Source organism: Lampetra planeri, chromosome 6 (assembly GCF_965212315.1).
Source record: "Lampetra planeri chromosome 6, kcLamPlan1.2.h2, whole genome shotgun sequence".
Taxonomy (NCBI): Eukaryota; Metazoa; Chordata; class Hyperoartia; order Petromyzontiformes; family Petromyzontidae; genus Lampetra; species Lampetra planeri.
The window spans coordinates 17,709,077-17,736,245 of record NC_136112.1 but is presented as its reverse complement, the minus strand read 5'-3'; the positions used below and the strand labels follow the sequence as shown (position 1 = coordinate 17,736,245).

The 27,169-nt window shown below is 49.2% G+C and overlaps 1 protein-coding gene across 2 annotated transcripts; it reads left to right on the top strand.

The window, feature by feature from the left end:
• Nucleotides 1-1,135: 1,135 nt before the first annotated feature.
• On the top strand, nucleotides 1,136-23,964 carry LOC144719634 (collectin-11-like). Of its 2 annotated transcripts, XM_078595754.1 has the most exons (6): nucleotides 1,136-1,349; nucleotides 6,425-6,555; nucleotides 14,025-14,194; nucleotides 16,003-16,074; nucleotides 21,682-21,774; nucleotides 22,851-23,964. In XM_078595754.1, the coding sequence occupies exons 2-6, from the start codon at nucleotides 6,524-6,526 to the stop codon at nucleotides 23,195-23,197; spliced, it is 714 nt and encodes a 237-aa protein (XP_078451880.1). In that variant the 5' UTR covers nucleotides 1,136-1,349; nucleotides 6,425-6,523; the 3' UTR covers nucleotides 23,198-23,964. The 2 variants fall into 2 exon arrangements, with proteins under 2 accessions (XP_078451880.1, XP_078451881.1); XM_078595755.1 differs by lacking the exon at nucleotides 1,136-1,349 and having other exon boundaries at nucleotides 1,364-6,555.
• The last annotated feature ends 3,205 nt before the right edge of the window (nucleotides 23,965-27,169 follow it).

Below are 27,169 nucleotides of genomic sequence, written 5' to 3'. Positions count from 1 at the left end.
GGTGGGTTCATGACGCATTTATACTTACGTGATCTAACCCAAAAAAAAACCTTTGATATTAAAGAGCTTCAGAGCTCATCAGATTCCTCCAGTCTAAATACAGATTCTGATTCTGCACCGTGAACCTTAAAGATCACTCGAGCAACGACCTCGCTTAACGTGCGTTTCTAAACAAATACATTTTTCTTTCAGAGAGAATATCTCGTGAAGTGGGAGGGAGTAATTTCCCCATCAGGAATACCGGTGAAGGTGGGGGCAGTGTCGCTCCAGCCCCGAATTGTATCATCACCGTTCTCAATCTGACAGCGTGGTACCACTGTGTTACGTGGTTCCTTTTTAAACGTGTTGTCTTCATAGAGTATTTCTATAAATGTGTCGATAAGGAGCGCGCCGCGGTGCCTAGGAAATGTTTTTTCCCTCACCTGGTATTCAGGACAGCGTGGGTGAGACCCCGGGCCCTGACAATGCTTGCTATATATTTGAAGTCTGCGTCTCTCTCTTTTCTCCGTGGTGGTCGCGTGGATTTCACCGGGTTCTCTGGTTTAATCCTCCACATTTAGAATTAACATCACGCGTTTAGAGTATGTGGCTGCTGTTATAAATTTTCACTTGATGATGATAAGCTACTTCATTGAAATATCATTTGTGATAGCCAGGTCGCTTCTGAAAAGAGCTATATTGCTCAGTGGGCATTACCTGGTAAATAAAAGTTGTTTTTGTTCATGTGCAAATCCTTCTGTGAAAGATGCTTTCACGAATGCTTGCAAAGTAGAGAGATCATATCACCAACTGGCGTTATAGCATACAGCACGTAGACGTGTTTGTTTCAGGATGAAAAGACATTACTGAGTATCTGTTGTCCACCTACACCCCTTTTGTGAATCTACTGCTGGATAAGCGCCTCATCACGCCATGTTGAGTCTTGATGGCCAGTTAACATACTTTTGCATTCTGGTCAATGTGGGTCGACTCAGCCTCAAATGAGTACCTAGTGCAGTGTGTAAACATCGCCACTCGGGAGGCAAACGCGGTTGGGCGTGGTGCTGGCCACACACTCCCTCGTGTGCCATTTCGGCCTCCATAGGTGGTCCTTATCAGCACTTGCCCCAACAATCTGTTAAGGCTACAGGGGGGATATGTACAGTATTGCTGTTTATGGTCACCACCAACATCAGTGCTAGCGATTATCTGAACCGGTCCTGGGGCCTCCTCTCCTAGGTCGACTCAGCCTCAAACAAGTTCCTGGTGGGGTGGTGTGTCATAGACATCGGACAAAGGCGGCCGCGCGGGCGTGGTGCTGGCCACTCATCCACTCGTGTGCCCTGCCTGCATCAGCGCTGCTGCTGCCGGTCGCTAACAGTACTTGTCCGAACAACCTGTTAAGGCTATACGGGGGATCTTTTTCCTTGTTTGTGTGTTATCTCTACACGAGTGTGCCTCTCCAACTAATGCAGACAGTTTATTGGAATTTGTAGTTTTATGGTTTAGTGACGAACTATACAATGCCTTACGCGTCGACTGTGCTCCTGCCGTAGCTAACACCTTGAGACTCAACACTGCCCATAGGCTCAACACTTCCCGTAGACTCAACACCACTGCCCGTAGACTCAACACTGCACCATAGACTCAACACTGCCCGTAGACTCACCACTGCTCGTAGACTCACCACTGCACCGTAGACTCAACACTGCACCGTAGACTCCCACTGCCCGTAGACTCACGACTGCTCGTAGACTCACCACTGCACCATAGACTCAACACTGCCCGTAGACTCAACATTGCCCATAGACGCAGCACTGCCAATAGACTCAACACTGCACCATAGACTCAACACTGCCCATAGACACAGCAGTGCCCATAGACTCAACGCTGCCCTTGCACATTAAGCAGTCCCCTCCTTAGCATCCTTCCATTCCTCTCTTAAAGACTCCCCTCTTCTCCATCGCCCATTGTTTCCTCTTCCCGACCCGAGCGCGTTCGTGACGCCCACGTGCCCTCTGCTACAGTCACTCGACCATCAGCCGTTGCACTGCTCTTGCCATCGAAACTACTCGATTTTTGTTACCGCTTTTAAACGTTCTTATAGAGGTCCTTGAGCCAAGGCGTGCTCTATAAATGTGAAATAAAATAAGATGCCTTTCAACAATTTGAGTGGGTGGCTATAATCCCCAAGCGATTTCCAGTGCCTATTGAGTTCACAGCACGAGAATATTGGGAGTCCGTGACAAAGCGATCATAATGAGATTAAACAGAGAGGGAGAGAGATCGTGTTGAGCTCTCACAACCCAGTTGCTCCCTCTTCCTCTCCAGACTTTACTCACTCTTTGCTGCCTTTCTATCCCTTTTATAACTGCCCTTCAACTCCATTAACTGCCCTTCAACTCTAATAACTGCCCTTCAAATCCATTAACTGCCCTTCAACTCCATTAACTGCCCTTCAACTCCATTAACTGCCCTTCAACTCCATTAACTGCCCTTCAACTCCATTAACTGCCCTTCAACTCCATTAACTGCCCTTCAACCCCCTTAACTGCCCTTCAACTCCCTTAACTGCCCTTCAACTCCGTATACTGCCTTTCAATCCCTTAACTGCCCTTAAACTCCCTTAACTGCCCCTTTTCTAGAGCCCATTCCTCTTCCCTCTCCTCGCCACTCCTTCCTGCCCCTCCTTCTGAGGAGCATTCTTGCATTAGCAATTCTGTTCAGATGCACAGCAATCAACCCCAATTCACACCATCTCACTGCTCAACCCCTGTACAGCGTCCACCCGAATCTGAATAGGTATCCTGTACCCTGAATTGATTACTCTCCTGGTGGACGTGACCTTCTGTGCACTCAAGTGACCCTATGGGCCCAATCCATGGTCATTATTACTTTAATTCACAATTATACTTGTGGTTCATTTACATTAAGCCCTTACCGCTACACGAGTGATACTAAAACAAACAAAAAATACAATAACCCAGGTTTTTACTGAAAATCAACACACACTCATACTCATACAGATCAATGCACATCCTTTAAATGATAATAATCGTCGTCGTCATCGTCATCCTTGATATGTTCACTCACAGATGAAGGATTTTAAGAGCCCCTGCCAACTCCAATTAACACAGTTGGCTACATACGGTGCAAAATATGTTCAACATACATACAGCTCTCATGTGAGTACGATCCGATTTCACCACTCCGTCTCTGCGGCGCTTGTAACCCCCACCAGTTGTTGCAATGTGTCCAACAGATTCGCCCTGCATCATTTAAAATCTCGAGTTTAAATTTATTTTATTAAACTTGTGGAAAGGCAGCAGAATGTCAGAGCTTACTGGTAGATGAAGCAGTGGTGATAGGCGCAGCCTTAAATGGAAGAGTGGGAAGAGGTAAGGACGGATATGAAAGGAACCATGGAGGATCGGGATATGGCAGTAGGAATAGGGAAGGAGAGGACATTCTCCGAATGGCCCAGGCAAATTATCTTGCAGTGGTAAAAATCTACTTCCAGAAGCTTGAGGGACATTTGATGAATTACCAGAGTGAAGGGGTTACGAGCCAGAGATATTTTATTTTGGTGAGGAGGAAGCACCTGAAAGTGATCCCTGGAGAGTGTGTGACTTGACAACATAAACTACTGGTGGCAGATTGCATAGTGAAAAGAGAGGGAAGTGAGGCAAAATAACTGTAGCAGGGTGAAGTGGTGGCGACTAAATAATGAGAAAGAAACTTCCGCACACAAGCTATGGAAAATTTTAGAAGCGTAAGGCGTAGGGGGATCGTGAATTACATTAGGGAACAACTGGTGAGTGGAATATTGAAAGCAACAGGTCGTACAGTGGGAGTGAGAAAATAAAGACAGACATAACAAAAGGAAAGATGGTGGTAGAGTAATGAAGTGCAAAAAAACAACGAGAGAAAAAAGGCCAAGTTTAATTAGTGGCAGAACACGAGAGAGAAGGACCATCTGGATGAATACCTGACAGCAAGAAGAACGTGGTAGCAATTGCAAAACAACAGCATTTGCACAACTCTACCAGAAGCTTGGCAGAAAAGAAGGCGAGAAGATGCTATACTGTTTGGCAAGAGCCATAGAGAGTAAGACCAGGCACTTTGACCATGTCAATCTCATTAATAACAGTGAATGACGACCAATTTTGGATGAGATAAAGGTTAGATAGAAATGGAAAGAGTACTTTAAGACGTTTCTAAATGTGGAAATCCCAAGACGCAAAATGGTTGAGGGAGATCAAAGAATTGAAGTAGTTGCAGATACTACAACCAGAGAAGAGGTAGTGGAATCTCTGGGCAGCATGAAACATCAAAAGGCAGTGGGGCGATATGATATTCTAATTTATGTGTTTAATTTAATGGGAGAAACGGGTGTTCAAACATTGATGGGGCTGTTTGGGAAAATCTCGATGGAGAAGAAAATGCCGGATGCGTGGAGAGAGAGAGAGTACTATGGTTCCCATCTTTAAAGAGAAAAGTGATGTACAAGAGTATGGGAACTACAGAGGAATAGCATTGATAAGTCACACCATGAAACTCTGGGAAATTATCATAGAAAAGAGACTCATGAAGCTGGTGGATATTGGCAAGAGTCAGTTTGGATTCAGACAAGTGGCTTCAATCTTTGGACTGAAAGTATTGATGGAGAAGTTTACATGATGTTTATTGATGTAGAGAAAGCATACAGCAGGGTGCCTCGAGAGCTCATATGGTGGTGTATGATAAGAAGAGGTATTATTGAGGTATATGTCCGACTGATTCAGGATATGAAGGAGGAAAAATGCACGCGCGAAACAGTTGTGCAGTGTCTTAGAGCTTTCAAATCAAAGCGGGAGTGAAGCAAGGTTCTGCCCTGAGCCCTTCCTGTTCATTCTGGTGCTGGGCACAGTAACGAGAGATATTCAGAGGGAGCCCCACTGGTGTATGCTGTTTGCAGACGACATTGTGCTATGCGATGAAAGCAGAGGGGTAGTGGAAGATGATTTCAGATATGGGTTTAATACTATTGAAGGGAGTTGGTTGAGGATTAGTCGGACAAAGACTGATTATACGGTGCCAAATTTCAGTGGAAATCATGCAGGAGAATTGTAAATTGGAAGTGAACAGTTGATAAGATGAACGAGTTCAATTACCTGGCTGAAACGATGTGTGCTGATGGATCACTAGAAGGAGAGATGAGAACAAGGGCTGGATGGCTGAAATGGCGAGAGATGACTGGTGTGGTGTGTGATAAGAGGGTCCCAGTTTGGTTGAAGGGAAAAGTGTACAATACTGCGGTGAGGCCGGTGCTGTTGCATGGGGCCGAGTGCTGGGGCCCAAGAAAGAGGGAGGACCAAGCTATGGCAGTCACAGAGATGAGGATGTTGCTGTGGATGTTGGATTTAACAAGGGTGAGAAATGAAGAAGTGAGAGGAAGACTCAAGGTGGTAGAAATCACAGAGAAGATAATAGAGAAAAGGCTGTTGTGGTTCGGTCATGTGGAGAGACTACAGGAAAAGTATGTGGACCAGAAGGTGCAAGTGATGTAAGTGGAAGGAAATAAATAAGGAGGAAGGCAGAAGACGAGGTGGGGCGATGTGGTGCGATCGGCCATGGTGGCCCGAGGAGCAGAAAGAGAGATGGCGCCGGACAGGGCAGCTTGGAGAAGGTTGGCAACGACAGCGGATCCCACATGAGTGGGACAAACGCGTGGAAGAAGAATAGTTTTAGTTTTTTCTTGAAACTCTGTAATATTATGTTAAATAGTTAACTTAACGCGCTTTGCACTTACATATTTCCACATATTTACACACTTTACATATTGTATACGCAATTATTTCTACTAAATTATAAACGTAATAATTATGTAATATAATTATTATTTACAGTATATGATTATTGTATTTCGTTGTGAGATGCAATTGGCATAAATGACGCAAAATAAAATGTAATCAATTATATGAGCCACATCTAGACATTCAGTGGGTTTTTATTAGCTACATTTAGACATCCTGATGTAAGCGACGTAAAACTGTGAACATTTTTTTATTTGACCAGGTAAGGCCCGCTGAGCTCTGCAGCGCTTTTTCAGAAGTGACCTTGCTGTCACAAATGATAGCTCAAGAAAGTGGCTTATCACATGGAAATTTATAGCAGCAGCCAAAAACTTCATCATATTGACATATTGACATAATATTGACTGGAAAAAACAGTCAACACGACATATCTTACCTTTTTAAATAAAGTGCAGTATGTATTGTTTTCTCATTGTATAGACAGGTCTATGTTTATGGGTGCAGCATAAATATAATGATGGTGCTCTGAGTAGTCGTACAATTGTGCCGGAAAGACACAACACCGCGTGTTTTTAATCAAAAAAAATGTTTAACTTGACTTGACTCGCCCAAGTTCTCGATTTATTTGTATCCCTCGTTCTACCTGACAGCTTGATTTCAACCGTGAGCGGGGGCACGAAAGAAGGACCTCGACATCTGCTTTGCATCCCTCAACGGTGTTCCCTTCCTCCGTCGTTAACCTCACAAGAATGCGGGCGCTCATTGCCTTCATGCAAAATAAGTAAAAAGAGCTGCCAGCATGCAAAATCCATGACGAGAAACTTCGATTGACCTAACTTTAACAAATTATATCTACCATCACGATATGGACAGTTATAGCGGCCAAACACTATAAAGGCCAAACACTATAAAGGCGTGATGTTGATTCAGCATGTGGAACTGTCAGCGGGACTCGAACTTGAGTCTCTGCCGGGTTCCTAGCGCAGCCCAGGGCCCTAACCGCTGAGCCATCGCCCCGTGCAACGACCACACACACACAGCGCCACATCTCAAGGTGCGGGGTTTATTTTTGCTTTCTTTTTTCAACAGCAATCATATAAAATGCGTTTTTTTCTTTTTGCCCTCATCGCGCGAGATAAATAAAAATCTCGAGGTGTGACTGAATTGCATGAATCGGCCGCCTTTATGAAAATAATTACAAATTTAAACCCTCCCCCCACCCCGCCATGGAAAATTATTAAAATTGATTCAAATATTTTGACTATAAAAAATGTAGCACGCGCCATCGGATTGTCATCACTGGAGAAGCGGCCGTTGTGGAACACGAAAGAGCGCCTCCGATTAGCGCAGTTGGGTACGTACGGTGCGAAAGATGTTCACCATACACATGTAGGGGTGTTAGAGAGAGAGCCCGTTATGCATGGCAGCCTATGGTAAACAAACACAGTAGGCGGGGCTACATGAGTGCACGAGCAGGTGCCCTCTGCGACGTCCGTGCCAGACACCCTGGGGGGTCGATTCGGTCGTTATGATCCCCCGGGGCCCCACCCCTCAGGGAGGGGTTGGGTATAAAAGGGGAATGTATCGAAGGGCTCGAGAGTGATGTTTAGCTAAAGAAGAGAAGACGGAAGACGTCTTAGATAGAGCCCTGGACCCCCCTGGTACGCCGTCCTTATCAGGACCGCGCAGGCTCGAGCCAGTGGCGTGGTACCAGGGCCAGAGCCAGTGCTGGTCTGGACTCTGGGTACCGGGCCCGACTGACCAGTGTCGGGCCAAGATAGCCTCCCCTAGCCCATTAGTGGAGGACTCAGAGGCAGGCTAGGGTTAGCTAAAGAGGTGTGTCCTCAGATAGACGGGTGAGGGGGCCGATACCCCCTCAAATGTGTATGTCACAACGTTGGTGTTGAATAAACAAGTGTGCCTCCAACTCCGGTGTGAACGAGTCATAAGCGTTACTACATCTGGCGTCAGAAGTGAAACAAAGTACGAACATGGATACACGCCGGACGACTCGAGTCGGGGTACCAGAGGCAGAAGACACCACTGCAATCGGAGGGCCCGAGACGGCTGAAGATGCCATCGACCAGCCGGGGCTGGGCGCATCCACGCCACAGCAGCTGGAGGAAGGGGAGCCGTCGATGGAGGGGCTGAGGCAGGCGCACGCGAAGCTGGCCGAGCTGCTGTACGCCGCAGCCGCCATGCTCGACACCATCACGCAGCTGGGGGCTGCGGGACCGCCACGGGGCAACGGCAGCCGACGACCACAGCGCCTTCCCGCCATTTCCACGGAGCAACATTTTGAAACTCCCGCCATCGCCGCAGCTGCTGTTGAGGGCGTGGCCGCTCTAAGCATCGCGTCCAACGGCGGGAGTACAGTACCTGCCGCGTCACCACCAACGGGCGGAACGTCACCACGGGTGCGACCGGCGATGCCATCGCTGGTTCGTGCCGACGCTGAGTTGAGTGAGGCGGACGAGGGAGTGCGTTCTTCCTCTGCAGCCGCTGCCTTACATCAGCGGCTACCTCCACTCAAGGAATTTGTGGGCGAGGATGGCGACTGGGGCGGCTTCCAGCGGCGCTTCCTCGCTCACCAGGAGATGGCACAGTGGACAGACGCCGAGGCTCTCCGCGCGCTGCCAGCACTTCTCGACAGCGACGCCCTCGCCACTCTAACATCGGCTCCGAAGGAGAGGCGCTCCACGCTGCGGAAGGCGATGCAGGTGCTGTCGGCGGTATATGGTCCACCATCGGACTGTCGCCAACTCTTTTACGATCGCCAGCGGGGGACGAAGGAGTCGCACCTGGCGTACCGCACAAGCCTCCTGGCACTGGCGAAGGAGGCCTTTCCACGAATGGACGACGAGGGTGTCGACGCCACGGTGACAGAGAAGATATTTTTGCTGGCGGACGACTTAGACATCGTCATTGTCGCACAGGACGATGCAGAGATGTGCTCCCTCCAAGCGGCATGTCTTCTCCACGCAAACTTGTCCTCTCAACGACGGAAGGCCAGCAAGGCGGCGAGCAGGCGTGCCGTCGCTGCGGCCACCCTCCCGGCGGAAGAGGTTTGCGCCATCGACCATCGACGGCAGCATGGAGCGGGAGTACGGGAGGACCGGGCCGGTTCAAGCCGTCTACAACATCCATCGTCGTCACCAGCGCTTCCACGCTGTTACAACTGCAGCATCCGGGGCCACATCGCCTCGGGGTGCCGCTCTCCTGGGCAGCGCGGGACGACACCTCAACGGGACGCCGGCCCTCGTCACAAGCTCCACCATCATAATCCGGCGAGTCGCGGCACCCCTCATGCTTGGCCCACGCACACGCCCGTCACACACTCAAACACCGCAGCGAAGGGGGGGCCAATATCGCGTACCATGGCACCAACACGCACCGCTCTGGGTACTCAGATTGAACCCAGCCAGTGGTCCGTGTTGGCCCATCGGGTTGTAGCCGCGTCGTCAGGGTCGTCGGCCGTTGTGGGTCACATCGATGGGGTCGAGGTGCGCATCCTGGTCGATACAGGAGCATCGGCGACCATTATTTCGGAGTTGATTTATAACATTCTCCCTGCCCAAAGCCGTCCTTTGATGCCTGTTAACGTGCCATTCTTTGCTGCTAACGGGGGTTCACTTGGCATCATCGGACAAATTCGTGCCCAAATTTGTGTCGGGGATATTAAATTGTCTGGGCCGATTTTTGTTTCCTCGTCGCTGGCGGTTCCGTGCCTGCTGGGGACGGACTTCCTGGCCAAAATGCCGATTAGGATATTAATCGACCAGGGATGCATTGAGCTCCCATCGGGCGGACGCATGGCGTTTCTGCCATCCCCCGCTACGAGCCGGACGGCGTTCGCGACGGTGCCGGCGTTCGTAGATAGAACGGTGCGCGTTCCTCCGGGGGCGCAAATGTTGATTCCTTTGAAACTTCGGCGGCCCTTCGCTAAGGGCATTGGGGCTCAAGGGGTTCTGTTGGGACCGTCTAGGGCCGGGGTCAGTGGACCTAATTTACTCCCGGCCCAGACCATAGTGAGAGGGGAAGGAGAACCCTTCATCGCGGTCCTCAATGTGGGCTCGCAGACGGTGGTGGTCCCACAGGGGACCGTGCTTGCTCACGCAACGCCGGTGCCCTGTGAGGAACCCGTCGCGAGTCATGTCGGCGCTGTCCCTGCACCGCGACCACATTCGGACAGCGATGAAGGGTGGCTCGAGGCGCTTTGTGCGGGATCGACGGACCTGTCAAATTTAGAGCGTCAACGTCTTAAGACACTACTGAGGGAATTTTCCGACGTTTTCAGTCGGGATAAATACGATTTGGGCTGCACTCATCTGCTGCGTCACCATATTGATACGGGTGACAGCGCGCCAATACGCCAGAATCCTTTTCGGTTGAGTCCCGCCGAAAAGGACCATGTCAAATCGGCTGTTGATGACATGCTAGCCGCCGACATCATTTCTCCCTCCAACAGCCCTTGGGGAGCGCCGATCGTCCTGGTTAAGAAGCAGGACGGTTCGTTGCGGTTTTGCGTTGACTTTCGGCGCCTTAATAAAATTACGGTTGCCGACGCATACCCGCTCCCACGGATGGACGAATCGCTTGACGCCTTGGCGGGAGCGCGATTCTTCTCCACATTGGACTTACTTTCGGGATTCTGGCAGCTTCCTCTGGACGATGATTCAAAGCCTGAAACTGCTTTCCGTACTCCGCACGGCCTGTTTCAATTCAACCAGTTGCCGATGGGCTTACACTCAGCGCCGGCAACTTTCCAGCGGTTGATGGAATTGGTTTTGGCTGGATTGCAATGGGAGTCGTGCCTGATTTATTTGGATGACGTCATTGTCTTTGGCAAAACTTTTGATGAACATCTCCAGAGGTTGCGGGCGGTTTTCCTAAAGATGCGGGCTGCTAATTTGAAATTTAAGCCCCAAAAATGCCATTTGTTACGCGAGTCGGTGCATTATTTGGGGCACATCGTGGGGCGCTCAGGTATCTCTACCGATCCCACCAAAACGCAGTGTGTAAGCTCCTGGCCGACTCCCACCTCAGTGGGAGAGGTTAGGAGTTTTATTGGGTTTGCGTCGTATTATAGACGCTTCGTCGCTAATTTTGCGACTATAGCAAAACCCCTACACGCTTTAACATCAAAAGGGGTTCGGTTCTGCTGGGGTCAGGAGGAGGAAGCTGCTTTTTGCTCCCTTCGGGACGCTTTGGTAAACGCTCCTCCCTTGATTTACCCTGATTTTTCAAAACCATTCTTGCTCGACACCGATGCGAGCAACACGGGTATTGGGGGCGTGCTCTCCCAGGTGGTTGACGGCGTGGAACGTGTGGTTGCGTACGGCAGTCAGGTGTTGTCTCCAGCGGAGCAACGATATTGTGTCACCCGTAGGGAACTGTTGGCAATTGTCCATTTCATCCAACAGTATCGCCCATATCTGTACGGTCGGCATTTCACCGTCCGCACAGATCATGCGGCACTGCAGTACGCCCTGAGGGTTCAACAGCCATCGGGACAATTGTCCCAATAGTTGGAGGTCCTCCAGGATTACGATTTCCAAACCACATACCGTAAGGGCGTTCGCCACACCAACGCGGACGCTCTGTCGCGCTTGCCAACCACCTCCGAGTGTGCATGCCTCCTGGGGTCTGGACGTTGCAGACCTCCAGGGGACACATCGGTTCCTGTCTTGGCGGCCGCCAACGACGACGATACAGTAGTTACTAATTCGATCGAACAACAGGGCAAAGATTCCCTGTTGGGGTTGCCCGTCATTGAATGGGGGCGCCTCCAGATGGAGGATGTCTCCCTCCTCGGGTGGCGACGTCGCGTTGGCGGTGCGGCGGGGGAAAAAAGAGGTGGTTCCGACGCATGGGAAATGTGCCAAGGCCTGCTGATGCATTGGGACGGGAAGTCGCGTCGACATTGGCTGGTGGTCCCTACTGGGTTGCGGGGCAGGGTGGTATGGGCCGCTCATGAGCGCCTCCTACACCTGGGGACCCAAAAGACTCTCGCCTTGCTGCAACTTGATTTTTATTGGCCTGGCATGACGAGGGATGTTGGGGATTTGTTGGGATCATGCCCTCAATGTGCACAACGCAAACCGCCGGCACGGGAGTCTAACCCGCCCTTGCAATCGATCAAAGTGTCCAGGATAAACGAGCTGGTCGCTCTGGACATTTTGGGACCATTCCCCGCCACCCCCATGGGGAATAGATATTTGTTGACTGGTGTCGAGTATTTTACACGCTGGCCTATGGCCTGGCCTCTGGCCAACCAGTCGGCAGCAGCCATCGTGGAGGCCTTTGTTCAGGGTTATGTCCTGGACAAAGGTGCTCCGGAGAGGCTGCTGACCGACCAGGGCAGAAATTTTTCCGGTAAACTACTCAGACAAGTCTGTGATCTCCTGGGCACAAAGAAAATTCGGACCTCCCCATATCACCCACAAACTGACGGGATGGTCGAACGGTTGCATCGCACCATCACGTCCATGTTATCACAACAAGTTTCGGACTCGCAAACGGATTGGGACCTACAAATTCAGGGGGTCTTGGCAGCGTACCGGATGGCACCCCATGCAGCTACGGGGTTTTCTCCCTTTTACCTCATGTACGGCCGAGAACCAGACCCGCCTGTTCGTGCCCAGTTGCAGATCCCCGTGCCGCAGGGAAAAACTAATCTGGCTGACCACGTTAAATTTAATCTGGACAAATTGACCGAGGCACGGGATGCTGCAATGCAAAACTCTGACCTCCGTCAGAAGGCGAATGAGCGCCTCAGATTGAGTCGAGCGCACATGCTGCAGTGGAAGCCGGGGGACAAGGCATGGCTGCACTGCCCCCAGGTGCCACTGGCAACCTCCTCTAAACTGGTGCGGCCGTGGCGGGGCCCTGTGGAAGTGGTGGAGGTGTTACGACCGCAGTGCGTGCGCATCAAGTGGGGGAAGCGGCGATGGTTCGTGCACCCCTCTAGGTTAAAACCCTTCTCTGCGGTACACAATCCCACTTCACACGCGCGTGGCCAAACATGTGGGGGGTCGGCCGACTCGCTGGGTCTGTCTCCGTCGCTCTCACCTAATGCCTTGCCGGCTGTGCCACCTTCGGGTGCATCAGGAGTGACGGGCTCACGCCCGATCACCCCTCCTGCGGATACCGAGGGTCACGCGGAGTCGGATGAAGGCTCACCCCAAGATGGACAATTGCCACCTGATGGTCCGCCACGCGCGGTTACCCCGTGTGAGGGGCCCGCTGCAAGGACGCGCGCTAAAATGCGCAAACTGTTGTGAGGCCGGAAAATGTGTACATAGCTGTTGTGTTCATTGGGTGTTGTGTGTGCGTGGTGGGTTCCCTGCTGATTGTATATAGGCTGTTTTTTTTACGGAATTCGTATTTATTCGGGGGGGGGGGGGGGTGCGACGGGTTGTTTTCTCATCTTGCTGTTGCGTTCTTGTTCTGGTTCCTGTTATTGTTCAAAAATAGTGAGGCACACGCGCGGTCAGGGGGTGAAGGCACCTTTATTGTGAAATTTTTGTATGTTGGCAGCCGGGACGGCTGCATGCTATGCGGGGGGGAGTGATGTAGGGGTGTTAGAGAGAGAGCCCGTTATGCATGGCAGCCTATGGTAAACAAACACAGTAGGCGGGGCTACATGAGTGCACGAGCAGGTGCCCTCTGCGACGTCCGCGCCAGACACCCTGGGGGGTCGATTCGGTCGTTATGATCCCCCGGGGCCCCACCCCTCAGGGAGGGGTTGGGTATAAAAGGGGAATGTATCGAAGGGCTCGAGAGTGATGTTTAGCTAAAGAAGAGAAGACGGAAGACGTCTTAGATAGAGCCCTGGACCCCCCCTGGTACGCCGTCCTTATCAGGACCGCGCAGGCTCGAGCCAGTGGCGTGGTACCAGGGCCAGAGCCAGTGCTGGTCTGGACTCTGGGTACCGGGCCCGACTGACCAGTGTCGGGCCAAGATAGCCTCCCCTAGCCCATTAGTGGAGGACTCAGAGGCAGGCTAGGGTTAGCTAAAGAGGTGTGTCCTCAGATAGACGGGTGAGGGGGCCGATACCCCCTCAAATGTGTATGTCACAACGTTGGTGTTGAATAAACAAGTGTGCCTCCAACTCCGGTGTGAACGAGTCATAAGCGTTACTACACACACATAGACATAATTACGGAGAGATAATCCCCATGGCCTGCGCAGTGCGTAGGGAAAGGGGAAACTTGTCGGATCATGATGGGTTTTTGTTCTTCTCGGCAGTCACAGATTTGACTCTGGAGAGATGATGATGGCAACCCTCGTCCGACTCGCTGCCGCCATCCTCTTCGGCTTCGTGGCTGCCACCGGAGCCCTCTCCTCCGTGGGCCCACTGGAAAAGTCTAACAAGAAACTCTGCTCCGACAAGTACATCGTGGTGCCAACCATTACAGGTTAAACTAAACTATATTTTTGTTTAAGCATGTAAGGCTCACTGAACCATACAGCTCTTTTTCAGAAACGACCTGGCTATCAAAAATGATTGCTCAACGTGGACATGTATAGCAAATAAGTGCTCTAAACGCGTGATTGTGATTCTGAATGTCGAGCGAAACACCGGAGGACCCACAGCAAAATCCACGCGCCCATGGGCAGAACCCGCAAACTCCAAATATAGAGCAGGTGTCCGGGTCGGGATCGAACCCACGACCTCCTGTACACCAGATGAGGTGGTTAACATCTCCTAGCCACCGTGGCAACGGGAAGCAAAAGGCAGAGGCACGAAGGAGTGTCTGAGATCCTTAATACGTGCGTACGGATGATGAACTCGTGTAGTGTATAGTATATAGTAGTGTAATGTATAGTAATGTAGTATATAGTAGTGTATGGTAGTGTAGTGCATAGTAGTGCAGTGTACAGTCGTGTAGTGTACAGTAATGCAGTGCATAGTGTAGTATAAAGTAATGTAGTGTATATTAATGTAGTGTATAGTAATGTAATATATAGTAAATATTGACTTAAAGCTTTCGTGACTGCAAATCAAAGTATATAGGTTCAAATAATTATTTCATTTTCTTTGAACCTATCTACGTGATTCTTTGGGTATTTCGGTACGTGACTTTACCAAAAGACCTAAAGAATATAGTGCATAGTAGTTCAGTATATAGTAGTGTGTAGTGCCATAAGAGGGGAGGGGCTGCTGGGGGCTCTGAGATCCTAGGCAGATAAGCCTTGGCGCCAGGCGCTGGGATCCCAGGCACCCCAGCCAGTTAAGCCCCTTGGCGCCACCAACGGGGGGGGCTGTGTGTGCTCTATGGGATATCTGGGGGCGCACACAACCCCACCCCTCGTTGGGGACGAGGCATAAAAGGGCAGCTCCCTGGCCGATCGAGGCCAGTTGTAGCTCAAGACCCAAGACCCAAGACCAGCCATCTTAAGACCCTGGACCCCCTCGTTCCGCTTGTCCTTGTAAGGGCCGGGACGCTGTGAGGGCCAGTGGTGGGACTTTGGGACTCCCGGCTCTACGTCCTTGTAAGGGCGAGTTCCGAGGAAGCCAGAGTCCAGACCCGCACCTTGGCTGGGTCGGGTCAGATTAGCCTCCCCTAGGGTAATTGTAGCCGGAGGACCCCAGAGCGTAGCCAGAGTAGTGTATCTAGGCTGTGTACCTAGGCTGTGTACCTAGGCTGTAACAGAGTATCAGGACTGTTGGAGTGTTGTATTGTAATAAAGAAGTTACCTCTACAAGTGTCTCCGGAACCCATTGCAGTGTATAATGCAGTGTATAGTATAGTGTTTAGTGTAGTGTATATTAGGGTAGTATATAATAGTGTACTGTATAATGTAGTGGACAGTGGAGCGTATCGTAGTGTAATGTATAGTGTATGTATGCCGACAGGATTGATCGGAGGTGCGGGGGAAGGACAATAAAATAAACACTACGTCTCCCCAAAATGTGTCCATGGTTAGCGCCTTGTGTTACGAACCTGGCAAACCGAGTTCCATTCCCGCTCATAGCCAACACCAGTGACGAACATCTGAATCGGTCTTTGGTCTCCCCTAGGTCGGTTCAGCCTAAAACGAGTACCTGCTGCGGTGTGTAGTAAACATCTCCACTGGGGAGACAAAGACGGCCGGGAATGGTACTGGCAAACCACCCCCTTGTGTGCCGTGCCAGCCATCATGGTTGCTGCTACTCGCTAACAGCACTTTCCCCAACAGTTTGTTAAGGCTACATGGGGGATCTTTGTCTTTGTCCGTCTAGGTGTGGCTGGAGAGAAAGGAGACCAAGGAATTTCTGGGACACCTGGGGTGCAAGGCCCGCCTGGACCACCTGGTAGAACAATCCCACCGAGTTGTCTGTATTTACATATGGAGTGCCTTCACTCACGTAGCTTACAAAACAGTGAAACAGAACAGAATGACTTTAGATGGTAGGAGCGTGCAAGGGATGAAATATGATCATGCATGACGGTGGGCGTGCAGGATTTGGAAAGGGTAGGGAAGGGACGGGAAGGAGTGGAGGGGCGAGGATGGGGGAGAGAATGGACAGTGGAGAAGAGGTAAGGCTTGAGAGAGGAACAGCAGGAGGTTAAGGAGGGGGCAATGTTGAGTCTCTGGGTAGTGTTGAGTCTATGGGCAGTGTTGGGTCTAGGGGCAGTGCTGAGACTACACGTGGCACTGTACCAAAGCGACGCTTCCAGCGCTCCTGTATTGATAGCAAAATTAAAATACATATATATGTGTCGGGGGTTACTCGGCACTCACCACCCTGTTGGCTGGTAGCTCCTCCTTCTCATCAATAGGGGGCGGAAGCGCTATCACGCCAGTGTTAATGACCATTGCCCAAAGGGGCCAACGACAATCCATGGGAAGCGGATCCTGGGACACATTCCCTGGACCCCGAAAGGGGGGATCGGGGGATGATGTCACCTTCCAGAAAGTTCTGGAATGGAGGCGTGGCTAGGGTGGAGCAAGCCACGAACCAGTATATACGCCGGACCTCTCAAGGGTCTGGCTCAGTCATCTCCAAGCCGAAGACTGAAGACCTGGGCTGAAGTTAGGACCCTGGACCCCAAGCTCTGCCATCCTTCTAAGGGCCGGAGCTCAGTGAGGCAAGTGGTCAGGACCCGAAGACCTGGTACGGTCGGGTCAGCATAGCCTCTCCTAGGATCCCAGCCGGAGGACGGAAGGTTAACGGGATTCCCAGTGCTAGGGTCCGTGTAGTCCAGAGGCCATACCTCCCCAGGTATCGGGTAAAGGGACCGCTACCCCTTTGTGTTAGGGACCTTGTATAATAGAACCAAATAAATATCGTGTTGCCTCACAATAAGTTCCCCGTCAATTATTACCCACTGTACATGCATAATCCCAGCCGTTCTTAATCCACTGAGCTGAAAAGGCTTCATTCGCTCACCCATGATTCTCATGTATTTTATTTAACGTACATTTAAGTAATTACGTGCATTTATAAACGCGCCAATTCTTATAACCCAGGTTATAACGAGTGTGCAGTCTTCATACATCGCAAGCTCTGTCTGGCATGTTCAATATCTGTGAAGAGTTTCGAACATCGTGCAGTGGCAGTGAGTTACAGGCCGATAGACCACTGAGTAGGTGAGTGGGCGGGTGAGTAGGTGAGTGAGTGTGTAGGTGATTTCCAGGCAGATGGACTGCTAAGTAGGAGAGTGGGTGAGTAGGTGAGTGAGTGAGAACGTGAGTCAGTGAGTGAGTGAGTGGGTAGGTGAGTAGGTGAGTGAGTGGGAACGTGAGTAGTTGAGTGGGTGGGTGAGCCAGTAAGGGAGTAGGTGAGTGGATGGGTGAGTAGGTGAGTCAGTGGGTGAATAGATGAGTGAGTGAGTGTGTGGGTAGGTGAGTTCATCCAGCTGTCCTTGATGCCGACTTCCGGTCCCAGTTCTCATGCAGGTGCTTATTTTGATGCGCGTCCTTGTGACAGATGTGACTGATTTACAAAATGTAAAGGTGGTAGTTTTCAATCCTTGTCGAGGGTTTAATTAAATCAGGCATCCACATCCCATCTACAGCTGATTAAAGTAAAACCTACAATGTGAGCACGTGGCTCAGACGTCAGAGTGCTGAGCTGGCATCACTAGGGATATGCGTGCAAATCCAGGTAGCTACTTAAACTGGGTGCTCGAATGTAGTGAATCAATTGGTTTTAGCCCAATTTCGAATCTTCTGCTTTGGTATGGCTGCTGATGTGTATGCGGAGCAACAACTACAATTCAACATTCAGGTTGTCAAGTCGGACAACTGCATCAGGAGCAGCGGATTGCTTCCCTGTGATGTCTACATCATATATGTGGATCGGGCATTGTATGTTGTATTGGTCTGTTCTGGATACCCACAGTCGCACACTGGAGAATGTTACATTTTTCATTTGTGCATCAGGTGTCCGCATCCGCAATGGTTTTTGCATACATAGTTTAGGGTGGGTCATGAGCCCCGTGGAAAACCAAACCCAGAGATCTTCTGCGTTGTTTGTGAGTTCTTTTGCACTCCATTAATCTCTCCAAGCTTCAACGGGGTTGAACTCGCATTGTTAAAAGTTAAGTGCATGGGTTCAAAGGTGCTTGCTTAACTTCAAGCAATGACGTGGGATGTTATTGATATCCTGAATAATGGAAAGGTGACTGTTTTCCTGGATTCGCACGATTTATCGGCGGGTTGCAGCGTTGCGCGGATGGGTGGGGAGAGATGTGTCATAGTACGGGCAGCCAGGGTGTTGGGGTCATCTTGAGGGTTTCAGTGATAAACTACATCAACAAGTCGAGTGTGACTGCTTCTGCTCCATACTGCTGCCGAGTATTCAGCTACGGAGTGCACAAGGGCCATCATTGATGTCCGTAGCAATGGTGCTGACGCTCCCTAGCTTATGCTTGCCAGTTTCTTAGCCAATTTGACCCTTTTATGGTCTTGGCGACTACCTTTTTGCAGGTGGTCATGGATTGTTAGTGTGTGGTCCAGCTTCACTCCGGGAGAGGTTAGAGTGGGGTAGTGTCGCACAGTGTTGCCACAGAAGGTCACTGTCAGAGTGTATTTGGCGATCATATTATCAAGATGAAATCCATCTTGATGACAGGTGATTATGTCTTAGTTCAGAGTAAGATTCGATGTCGTTAAAAGTGGCTGCTTGAGTTGCCAGGGCAAAGCCATCCGTATTTTCAAATTTGCCTCATCTGCTTGGTAACATGTCACTAGTGTAGACACTGAAGAGAGTTGGCGTGAGTACTGAACCTTGTGGCAATCCATTGTTGAGGAACCAGCGTGAGCTGGCTTTGTCACCCAAATAAGCACGCAGTTGCCTATTTCTCAGCATTGTCCATATCAGGCATATTGTTTCATGGCAAGAAATGGTCCTTGCGAGCTCCAACATCAAATCCTTAATTTAGATTGTGCTGTAGGCTGATGGCAAGTCCACAAAGGCTGTGCCGGTCTTTGATGTCTTTTGGAATTGGGCCTCGATGTGCATCGCAAAGACCAAGACTTTGTCACAGTAGCTATGTCCAGGCCGGAATCTCGCTTGTTCTTCAGTGATGACCGGCTCAACGAGGAGACTGATTCTCCACAGGATGATACGTTCCAAGAGTTTATAGGTCATGCAACAGACATGATAATGGCCTATAGATTTCCGGGTCATCAATTGGCTTGCCCGTTTTGGGTATTGCAATCACCATTGCCTTACAACATGTTTTTGGTATGCATCCAGTTTGAATGCTTTTGGTATTCATGTTTTCCAGCCTTTGGTGTCCTCCAGGGCCTAAGTGATGAAGGAATTCTGGGGGAATACCATCTCTTCCAGCAGCCTTACCTTTCGTAATTTCAGGCAGACCTTCCCTCACTTCCTCTGTGGTGATGGTGGTAGGGTCTTGTGAAGAAATTGAGGGCAATGTCTGATGTAATTTACGATGGATCTCTTGCTTGATGTTTTCTTGAGCGGTCCTGTTCTGTTTGCCACTAGTTTGGAGGCTATATATTTGGGCAGGACTCTTCCGGTCTGGTATTCTTTTAGCAGCTCCCAGATGTCACAGTAGGGTCCAGGCATGCTGGCTGTGTGTGAAGTCCAGGCCTTCAATGCACTCTGGCCGAGTCTAAAGACTCCAGCAGGCCCTTCCAATCTGTGGACTGCTCGATTTGATGTACTGTTGGAGTTGGTCCTGGGTCTCTTTTGTCCAGCAGGGAGTGGATTCATTCCAGATGCAGCTGCAGTAAGGAGGTCAACAAAAAGGTGATACCATTATGGTGTCATTGGAATTCGACTCACTACTCTTTTATACACCATCCTCACAGTAGTGACCAGGTTCTGCCTTGGTAATCATTTTGACAGAATTATGGAGATTTCGATGCCCATGTGGTTGATGATGGGCCTTATTTGACTTTTGGGGAGACAGGATTTCAATCGCATTGCCAGCAAGCAGAGTGGAACGTTGTTTGCTGCTTGGGATCGAAAAACATGTGCAGATCTTCGGCAGACATCCAGTCGGTGAGGTCTCCACCGTCGGCGCGATTTACTGCATGGTCCCACATTGTATAGTGGCTGTTAAAGTCGCCAACGTATAGGGCTGGAATTGCTGCACTTGGGGCTTTTTACACGTTGGTGATGTGCAGTTACTCTATCTTGATGCTGGTGGTGTAGGTGGCATATTTTTCAGTTGTTGGGAAGGCATAGCACGCTGTGATGGTGTTCTTCACGGATGTGGCCACGCCATATTTCAGGTGGTAATGGCTCGTCGTGAGGCAGTATCCATGGATTTGGTAGCGAATGGCATGTAGGGGGTATTCAAGACGTGGTTTTCTTGGAGCGTCAGTACATAAATGTTACATGGGTGTTCATTATGTTAGCTAGATACTCGTACTTCGCCCGGGAGATGTCTCAGGGCCTACGTGGCATGCTGTTTGCCCATGTAGAGGGCCGTTAGCTTGGCTTGTGTTGTTGCTCTAGAAACTGGAGATATCGATGATCGAGGTTCAGTCGCCATGTCAATGGCATTCGTCGTGATTTCTCACTCAACTGAGTGGACCGTGTGAAGGCTGCCATCTTCCACTCCAAATGATTGCATACCACGAAAAACCCATCACAATAGATTGGTTATTAATTCAGATAACAATAATAATAAAATGAAAGGCATGCATGCAATGAACATTATTCTCTGTTGCAGGGCCATTAGGGAAAGTTTTGCTTGAAGGGAACTGAGAAATAGCTCTGCGATGCATGCTTTTACAGGCCTTTTGCGGAAGCGAAAAATAATAAGTGGATCGTTTCTATCTCGGTGCTGTGACGTTGATAGCGTAATCATCAAGTGCAGTGCGATGCGTAATCCGATTCCATTACTGTAATGAGTTACTGTTCGGAATCCGATGAGCGATAAAGCTATTTTTCACACATGTCCAGTAGGGGCGGGTAAGAATGTTACAACGCCAGAGTGCTTACACGCAACACCGTTTTGCAAGCACATCACACACATTCTCTTTTGTCTTTATATTGGCGACAAGTCAAGTACCGATTGGACTATACGATCTTGCTGATGACCTACACCGCTTTTTACGGGTTAGCCCCACACTATCTGCAGGAACTCATCCACGTTTATTCTCACACAAAGTCCCTGAGACCTTCGGATCGAACTTCTTCTAAGGACTCGGAGATCAAGGCACTGTTCCTGTGGTGATGGGGCGTTTGCCAATGTGCAGCTTCCAGGCTTTGGAACAATTTTTTAATTTCTCAGAACATATTCAGTATCGTTAGATGTATTTTGAAGTCTGTCTTGAAAACCAACCTCTTCAAACTGGCCTAGTTATGGCTGTTTAATCTGCAGGTTATCTTCATTTCCTGCTTTCCATACACGGCGGCGCATTGAGATCTGTGCATGTAAATGCACCTTTAAAAAAAAGGAAATTACTGAAGCGGCATACGTTTCTTTACCAGGAGCCCCGTGCAACTGCAACTTCAATGCACAGTTCGCCTCACTCCAGTCGCAGATCGACTCACTCAAGGGAACCAGGCGGCACCTGCCAAAAAGTGAGTGAGAGGCAACGCAGTCGATGAACGGGTAAAGGCGCACCCCTGCAAAGTCTTCCCTGCCCCCCCCTCTCCCCCAGTGTGGAGAAATATAAACTATTGTTTACAGCGATTTTGATTCGTAATTAACCAACATGTAGCGTGGGAGGTTAGATCGCGCAGCTGTAATGTCACAATTGACATTGTCACGATGGACCCTATAATGTCGCAAATGACACGACAAACCAATCCAAACTAATTATGAATCATAATAGTGATCGTAGAAGCCTATGTATGTAAATACAAATTTTTACGGAACTTTGCCCTTCCACTGCTGGGTGAAAACTTCTGTTACACCCCATATTGGCTATGGTGCTTGGTAGGCCATACTTTACCACCACGATTCAAGAGGACATATAACATTGAAAACGATAACTGCCAAGTTACTGACACTGGCCAACAACAAAAAAACACGGTTGAATTCGTGGCGTTATGATCAATTAATACAAATCTAACATACCCTTGGGTCAGGCAACGATTTTCAGATGTGTTTAAATAATTACCGACGATGGTTAACGATGAAAGCCGCAGAACAAGATGCCGGTAATTGATGGTGACACGACTCTTGGCGGCATCACGTCACAGGCATTGACGTCATCGATTCGCTACGCAGGAAGGGTTTTTGGCGACGTTGCTTTCGACTCTGCTTAGTTTTGCATTCAAGTTGCTGTGGGGAATCATTTGATCAATTCGGTACAATTTATTTTTTATTGGTATCAAATTGCCATACAATTTTTTAATCTTCTTTTGCGGAAATCTGTGACCCCTCATTACCAAAAAAATAAAAAAATAAAACTTGACCCGTTTGCGAAGAGCACCGTGTGGCATTACAAGGACAGTCGACAGTTAATGCGGACAATGGCCCTTTCTCCATAGCATATACATTGAATGTTACAGACAGACGTACGAACAGAGTGTTACAAGTGATTTCCAGTTGCATGTCTTCTACACCACTGACATCTCTCTCTGCCCTCCTCCCCACGACGGCGATGACGGAATCCTGGTTTCTCCTGGCCACTCTTCATGGTGATGCTCAGACAAGATCTACCGGCTGTTCACCAATCGATCCAACTACCACAGTGCCAGGCAGCAGTGCGTAAATCACGGCGGTGTCCTGGCCATGCCCAAGAACGCCATTCAGAATGCCAGAATCCAGCAGGTCGTTAGAGGCGACCGCGCTGTCATTGGCCTGAATGACATTCAGCTTGAAAATAATTTCGTGTTCTCGGATGGATCCAGGCTCGGGTGGTATAGAAACTTTGCTCCGGGTGAACCCAATAGTTGGGGTGGCGATGAGGACTGTGTGAATATATATCCCGATGGCAAGTTGAATGACATTGGTTGTCATACCCAACTTCATTTCATTTGTGAATTCCCCGCTTAAGACGTCAGGCGCTCGCGCATGGGACAAATCCACGGTGATGGCGTAACAAGTGTGAGATACGTTGTAGATCATCGTCCTTACCACCACCATCATCATTATCATCATTGGTTATTCATAGATTTCCCTAATAAAAAAAAAGCTAGCTTCTAACAGTCCGACCTAACACCGGCACTCATATCCACCGTGAACATCCTTTCCATGAGTGTTCCATCCTTCGGCTGCCGATCCGTTCTTTGACTCGACAACCGGGGCGATCATTACTTCTGGTAACAGCGTGTTTCCACCATCGCCAGGAGGTTAACAGGAGCTCAGATCTCGAGCGATTACTCATTAGAGATCACATCCAGCATCATCAGGTGGTTAACATGAGCTTAGATCTCGAGTTAAAACACTTTCTGGTCTGGGTCATGAGAAGGGTACACGACGACCCAATCCAAAAGCCTTATTATGAATCATAATATTGGTAGCAAAAGCATTTGTTTAAAATTAGCGCAGTGTACATTAATGATAACACTTGTGCACGTGTGATACTCAACATTCGAATCCCGTCACCGTGGAATTGTCTCCAATGATGTCGTGAAATTCACACAGGCCTCGAAAAAGTTGACGGAAATATCTCTGCAATTGAAGACGAATCTAATGGCATGTTATTAGACAAGATTTACACGTGATTTTCATTTATAATTGCATTACAATGCTTTTGGGTGACTTTGTGATCAAGGGGTAAATCTGTAATCCTACAATAAAATTACATAATCAAAACGTTATCCCCCGTTATACAGTGTGTGCAGACGTTTGTGTGTGCATGTGTGTGGATGTGGGGCGTGTGGCGCAGTGGTTAGTGTACTGCGCTACGAACCCGGCCGAGACCCCAGTTCTATTCCCGCTCACGCCCACCAACACCAGTGACGATTATCTGAACCGGTCCTGGGCCTCCTCTCGGTCAGATCGTCCTCTACTGAGACGTATATGTCTAATATCCATCTGCTCCACAATCCTTTCCCGCGGGTCGACGTCGAGGAGGAGCCATACCCTGGCTCCACCAGGAGAAGGTGGTAAGAATAAAATGTGGACTAATCTTCATTTATTTAATCTCTACTGCCTCTGCGTTAGGTCTGCATGTGAAAGTAACTTACGATTTATGTATAAGAGACGCTGCTATAAACTTAACCTATTCATTTCATATATATATGAATATAATGTGTGAATATAATGTTTTTTTATAGAATAGTTTTACCAATTTCGCTGTCAATATCGTATCGTGAAATGAAAATCCATTCTTACTTCTCATGGAGTGCAGGTGTTGCCCTTCGTTTTTTTTTAAAAGAACCCTTATAAACAGACATCACAGAGCTACTTCTGAGATATTTTCAAACAACCTCGGTTCCACACAGTCCATGGGCCAGTAGCAGAATTGGTACCCCTCGAGGGTAGTAGCAAAACGTTAGTCGTAACTGGGTTATTTGTGTACTCCATGAGAGCGAATCACTTGCTAATCCACTAATGTCGTGGTTATCAGATGATCCAATAGTATTGGCCACAACAATGACATTTTAACCGCTAAACTATGCCGCATCAGTTCGTTCAGATAAGTGAAATGTCTGGTCTGCAGGGCTCATAGACTAAGTGGGCAGAAACCCTTTTCCACAGACCCTGCCATTGACAGTCACGTTCGTTGCATGAGTCAAACCGAATATTTTAATTCTCAGACTTTGAATTTGGTTAAATTCAGTGCAAAATCAACGTTTATGTTTTCTTTTTTGCTGCACAGTCCATTGGTGATCGGACTGGGATCATCAACTTACTGCACGTGAATAGCGGGTTTAATCAAAGACAGCTGAGACCTGGATTTGAACCGCGGCTCTCAACGATGCTAGCATCAGCTCTCTTATCTCTGAAACACCTGTCCACCAATTCCATGTCCACATTAAATCATCTTCAACGTCATATTTACACCTCCACTCATCAAGCATTATCTATTTCGCATCTTTCCATGCGGCGTAAACATTATTTTATATAATCTTCGACCACGTAGTTCGAGAAGCCTTTCATGCCGGTACCAGTGGAATATCTATCTGTTACAGATACAATAGAAGGATAATCGATGCCCGGGTGTGGTCAAAGGATGGCATCCAAATGGTCAACCATATTATATGTACGCTGATGATCTGGTGGTTGCTGCTCAATCTAATAATGAGTTTGAGGTTCTGCTGCTGAACCTGGAGCATGCCACTAAGAGGTGGGGCATTGCAATCAGTCTCTCAAGAATTAAGCACCTATGACGGGGAACGTTCCTGATGAATGGGAAGACGAATACATAGTGACACATACACACATACAGTGACACAGAAACAAAGGCAAAGATCCCCCATATAACCTTATCGAGCAACTATGAAGGCCGACAAGGCACACAAGGAGATGCGTGGCCAGCACCACACCCGCCCTTGTCGCCCCAGTGGCGATGTTTTACACATCACAACAGCAGGTACTCATTTGGTGTTGGTGGCCGTGAGTGGGAATCGAACTGGGCCTCTGCCGGGTCAGTAGCGCAGCGCGCTCACCACTACAATAACACTCCCCACCATCACGACTACCACCACTACCACCATGTCTCTTCCGCCCAGTGCTGATCTCGAGTCGATAATCATCTTGAGTACGAGTGCCAACAAACATTAGATTGACGTAATGCCAACCAGCCAGATTATAATCATCTCAGCTGATGCTGAGTCATTGTGAAACATAGACAGGCTACGCGCTGGGTTTTTCCTCTTCCTCCTCTTCTTCTCAGCCAACGGTCGCGTTGCATGATGAGTTCGCCTGACCGGGTTTTCCTCTTGCCTGCACTCCCAGTCTGTACCTCTTTCATTTTTAATTTCATTCATGAAATTTATTTAACCACGACCACCACGGCTCTATCGCCCACTGCCGATCTTTAGTCGATAGTCATCTTGAGTCCTAGTGTCGACAAAAATCAATATTTTGTGGTCCACACGGATCACGCGGCCCTGCAATATGTGTTGCGAGTTGATAAACCATCTGGACAGCTATCGCGTTGGTAGGAGGTTCTGCAGGATTACTCCTTCACAATCACCGACAGAAAGGGGTTGCACCACTGTAACGCAGATGCTTTGTCGTGGTTGCCGCCAAAGGGCCAGTGTGCGTGTTTTACTGGGGCCGGGCATTGTAAACCGGTAGGTGATGGAGTGCCTTGCACCATGGTAGCACAATACCATCAGTCTTGCACTCGACGAGTGGGGGTGCCTCCAGGCAGAGGATGCCTCCCTTTTAAAAATGGGTCGCCACGTCGGTACAGCGAGCAGCAGAAAGGGTCGAGGGGGTATGTCTCCAGTGGTCATCAGAGATGGGCTGTTTATGAGGTGGGATGCAGAAGTGCAGCGCCACTGCATCGTTGTGCCGACCCCCCTGCGGGGTATAGTTGTGAGAGCTGCCCATGTGCGGCTGATGCACCTTGGTGTGCAAAAAAATGTGCAGAATACTTTGTCTTCCTTGAAGGGTGACTTCTTTCAGTCCGAGATGTCTGAAGACGTCCACAACATTCTTCAGGGATGTGTGGAGTGCGCGCGTCAAAAGCCCCCACCGAGGCTAGCCCGACCACCGCTGCACTCTATGGGGGTGTCGCGTATAAACGAGCTTGTTGCTCTTGACATCCTCAGGTCGTTTCCCATCACGCCGAGGGGAAATCATTTTCTGCTCGTGGGAATAGAATACCTGACATGGTGGGCAATTGCATGGCCTCTGCAGGATCAATCGGCTGCGGCTATCACTGACACTTTCATTAATGGTTATGTGTTAGACAATGGGGCCCCGGAACGTCTCCTTACGGACCAAGGCCACATTTTTTTTCCAAGTTGTTAAAGGAAGTATGCAGCCTATTGGGCTTTATGAAAATTCGGACTTCGCCCTACCATCCCCAGACTGACGGGATGATGGAGCGGCTGCATAGGATTCTCA

What these genes read in the sequence shown, in the direction of transcription:
- LOC144719634 (XM_078595754.1), top strand. Translation starts at nt 6,524, where the DNA reads ATGCGGGCGCTCATTGCCTTCATGCAAAATAA. An exon ending in AGGCCCGCCTGGACCACCTG is followed by an intron (nt 16,075 to 21,681) that starts GTAGAACAATCC and finishes TTTCTTTACCAG; the next exon opens with GAGCCCCGTGCAACTGCAAC. An exon ending in CAGGCGGCACCTGCCAAAAA is followed by an intron (nt 21,775 to 22,850) that starts GTGAGTGAGAGG and finishes GGTGATGCTCAG; the next exon opens with ACAAGATCTACCGGCTGTTC.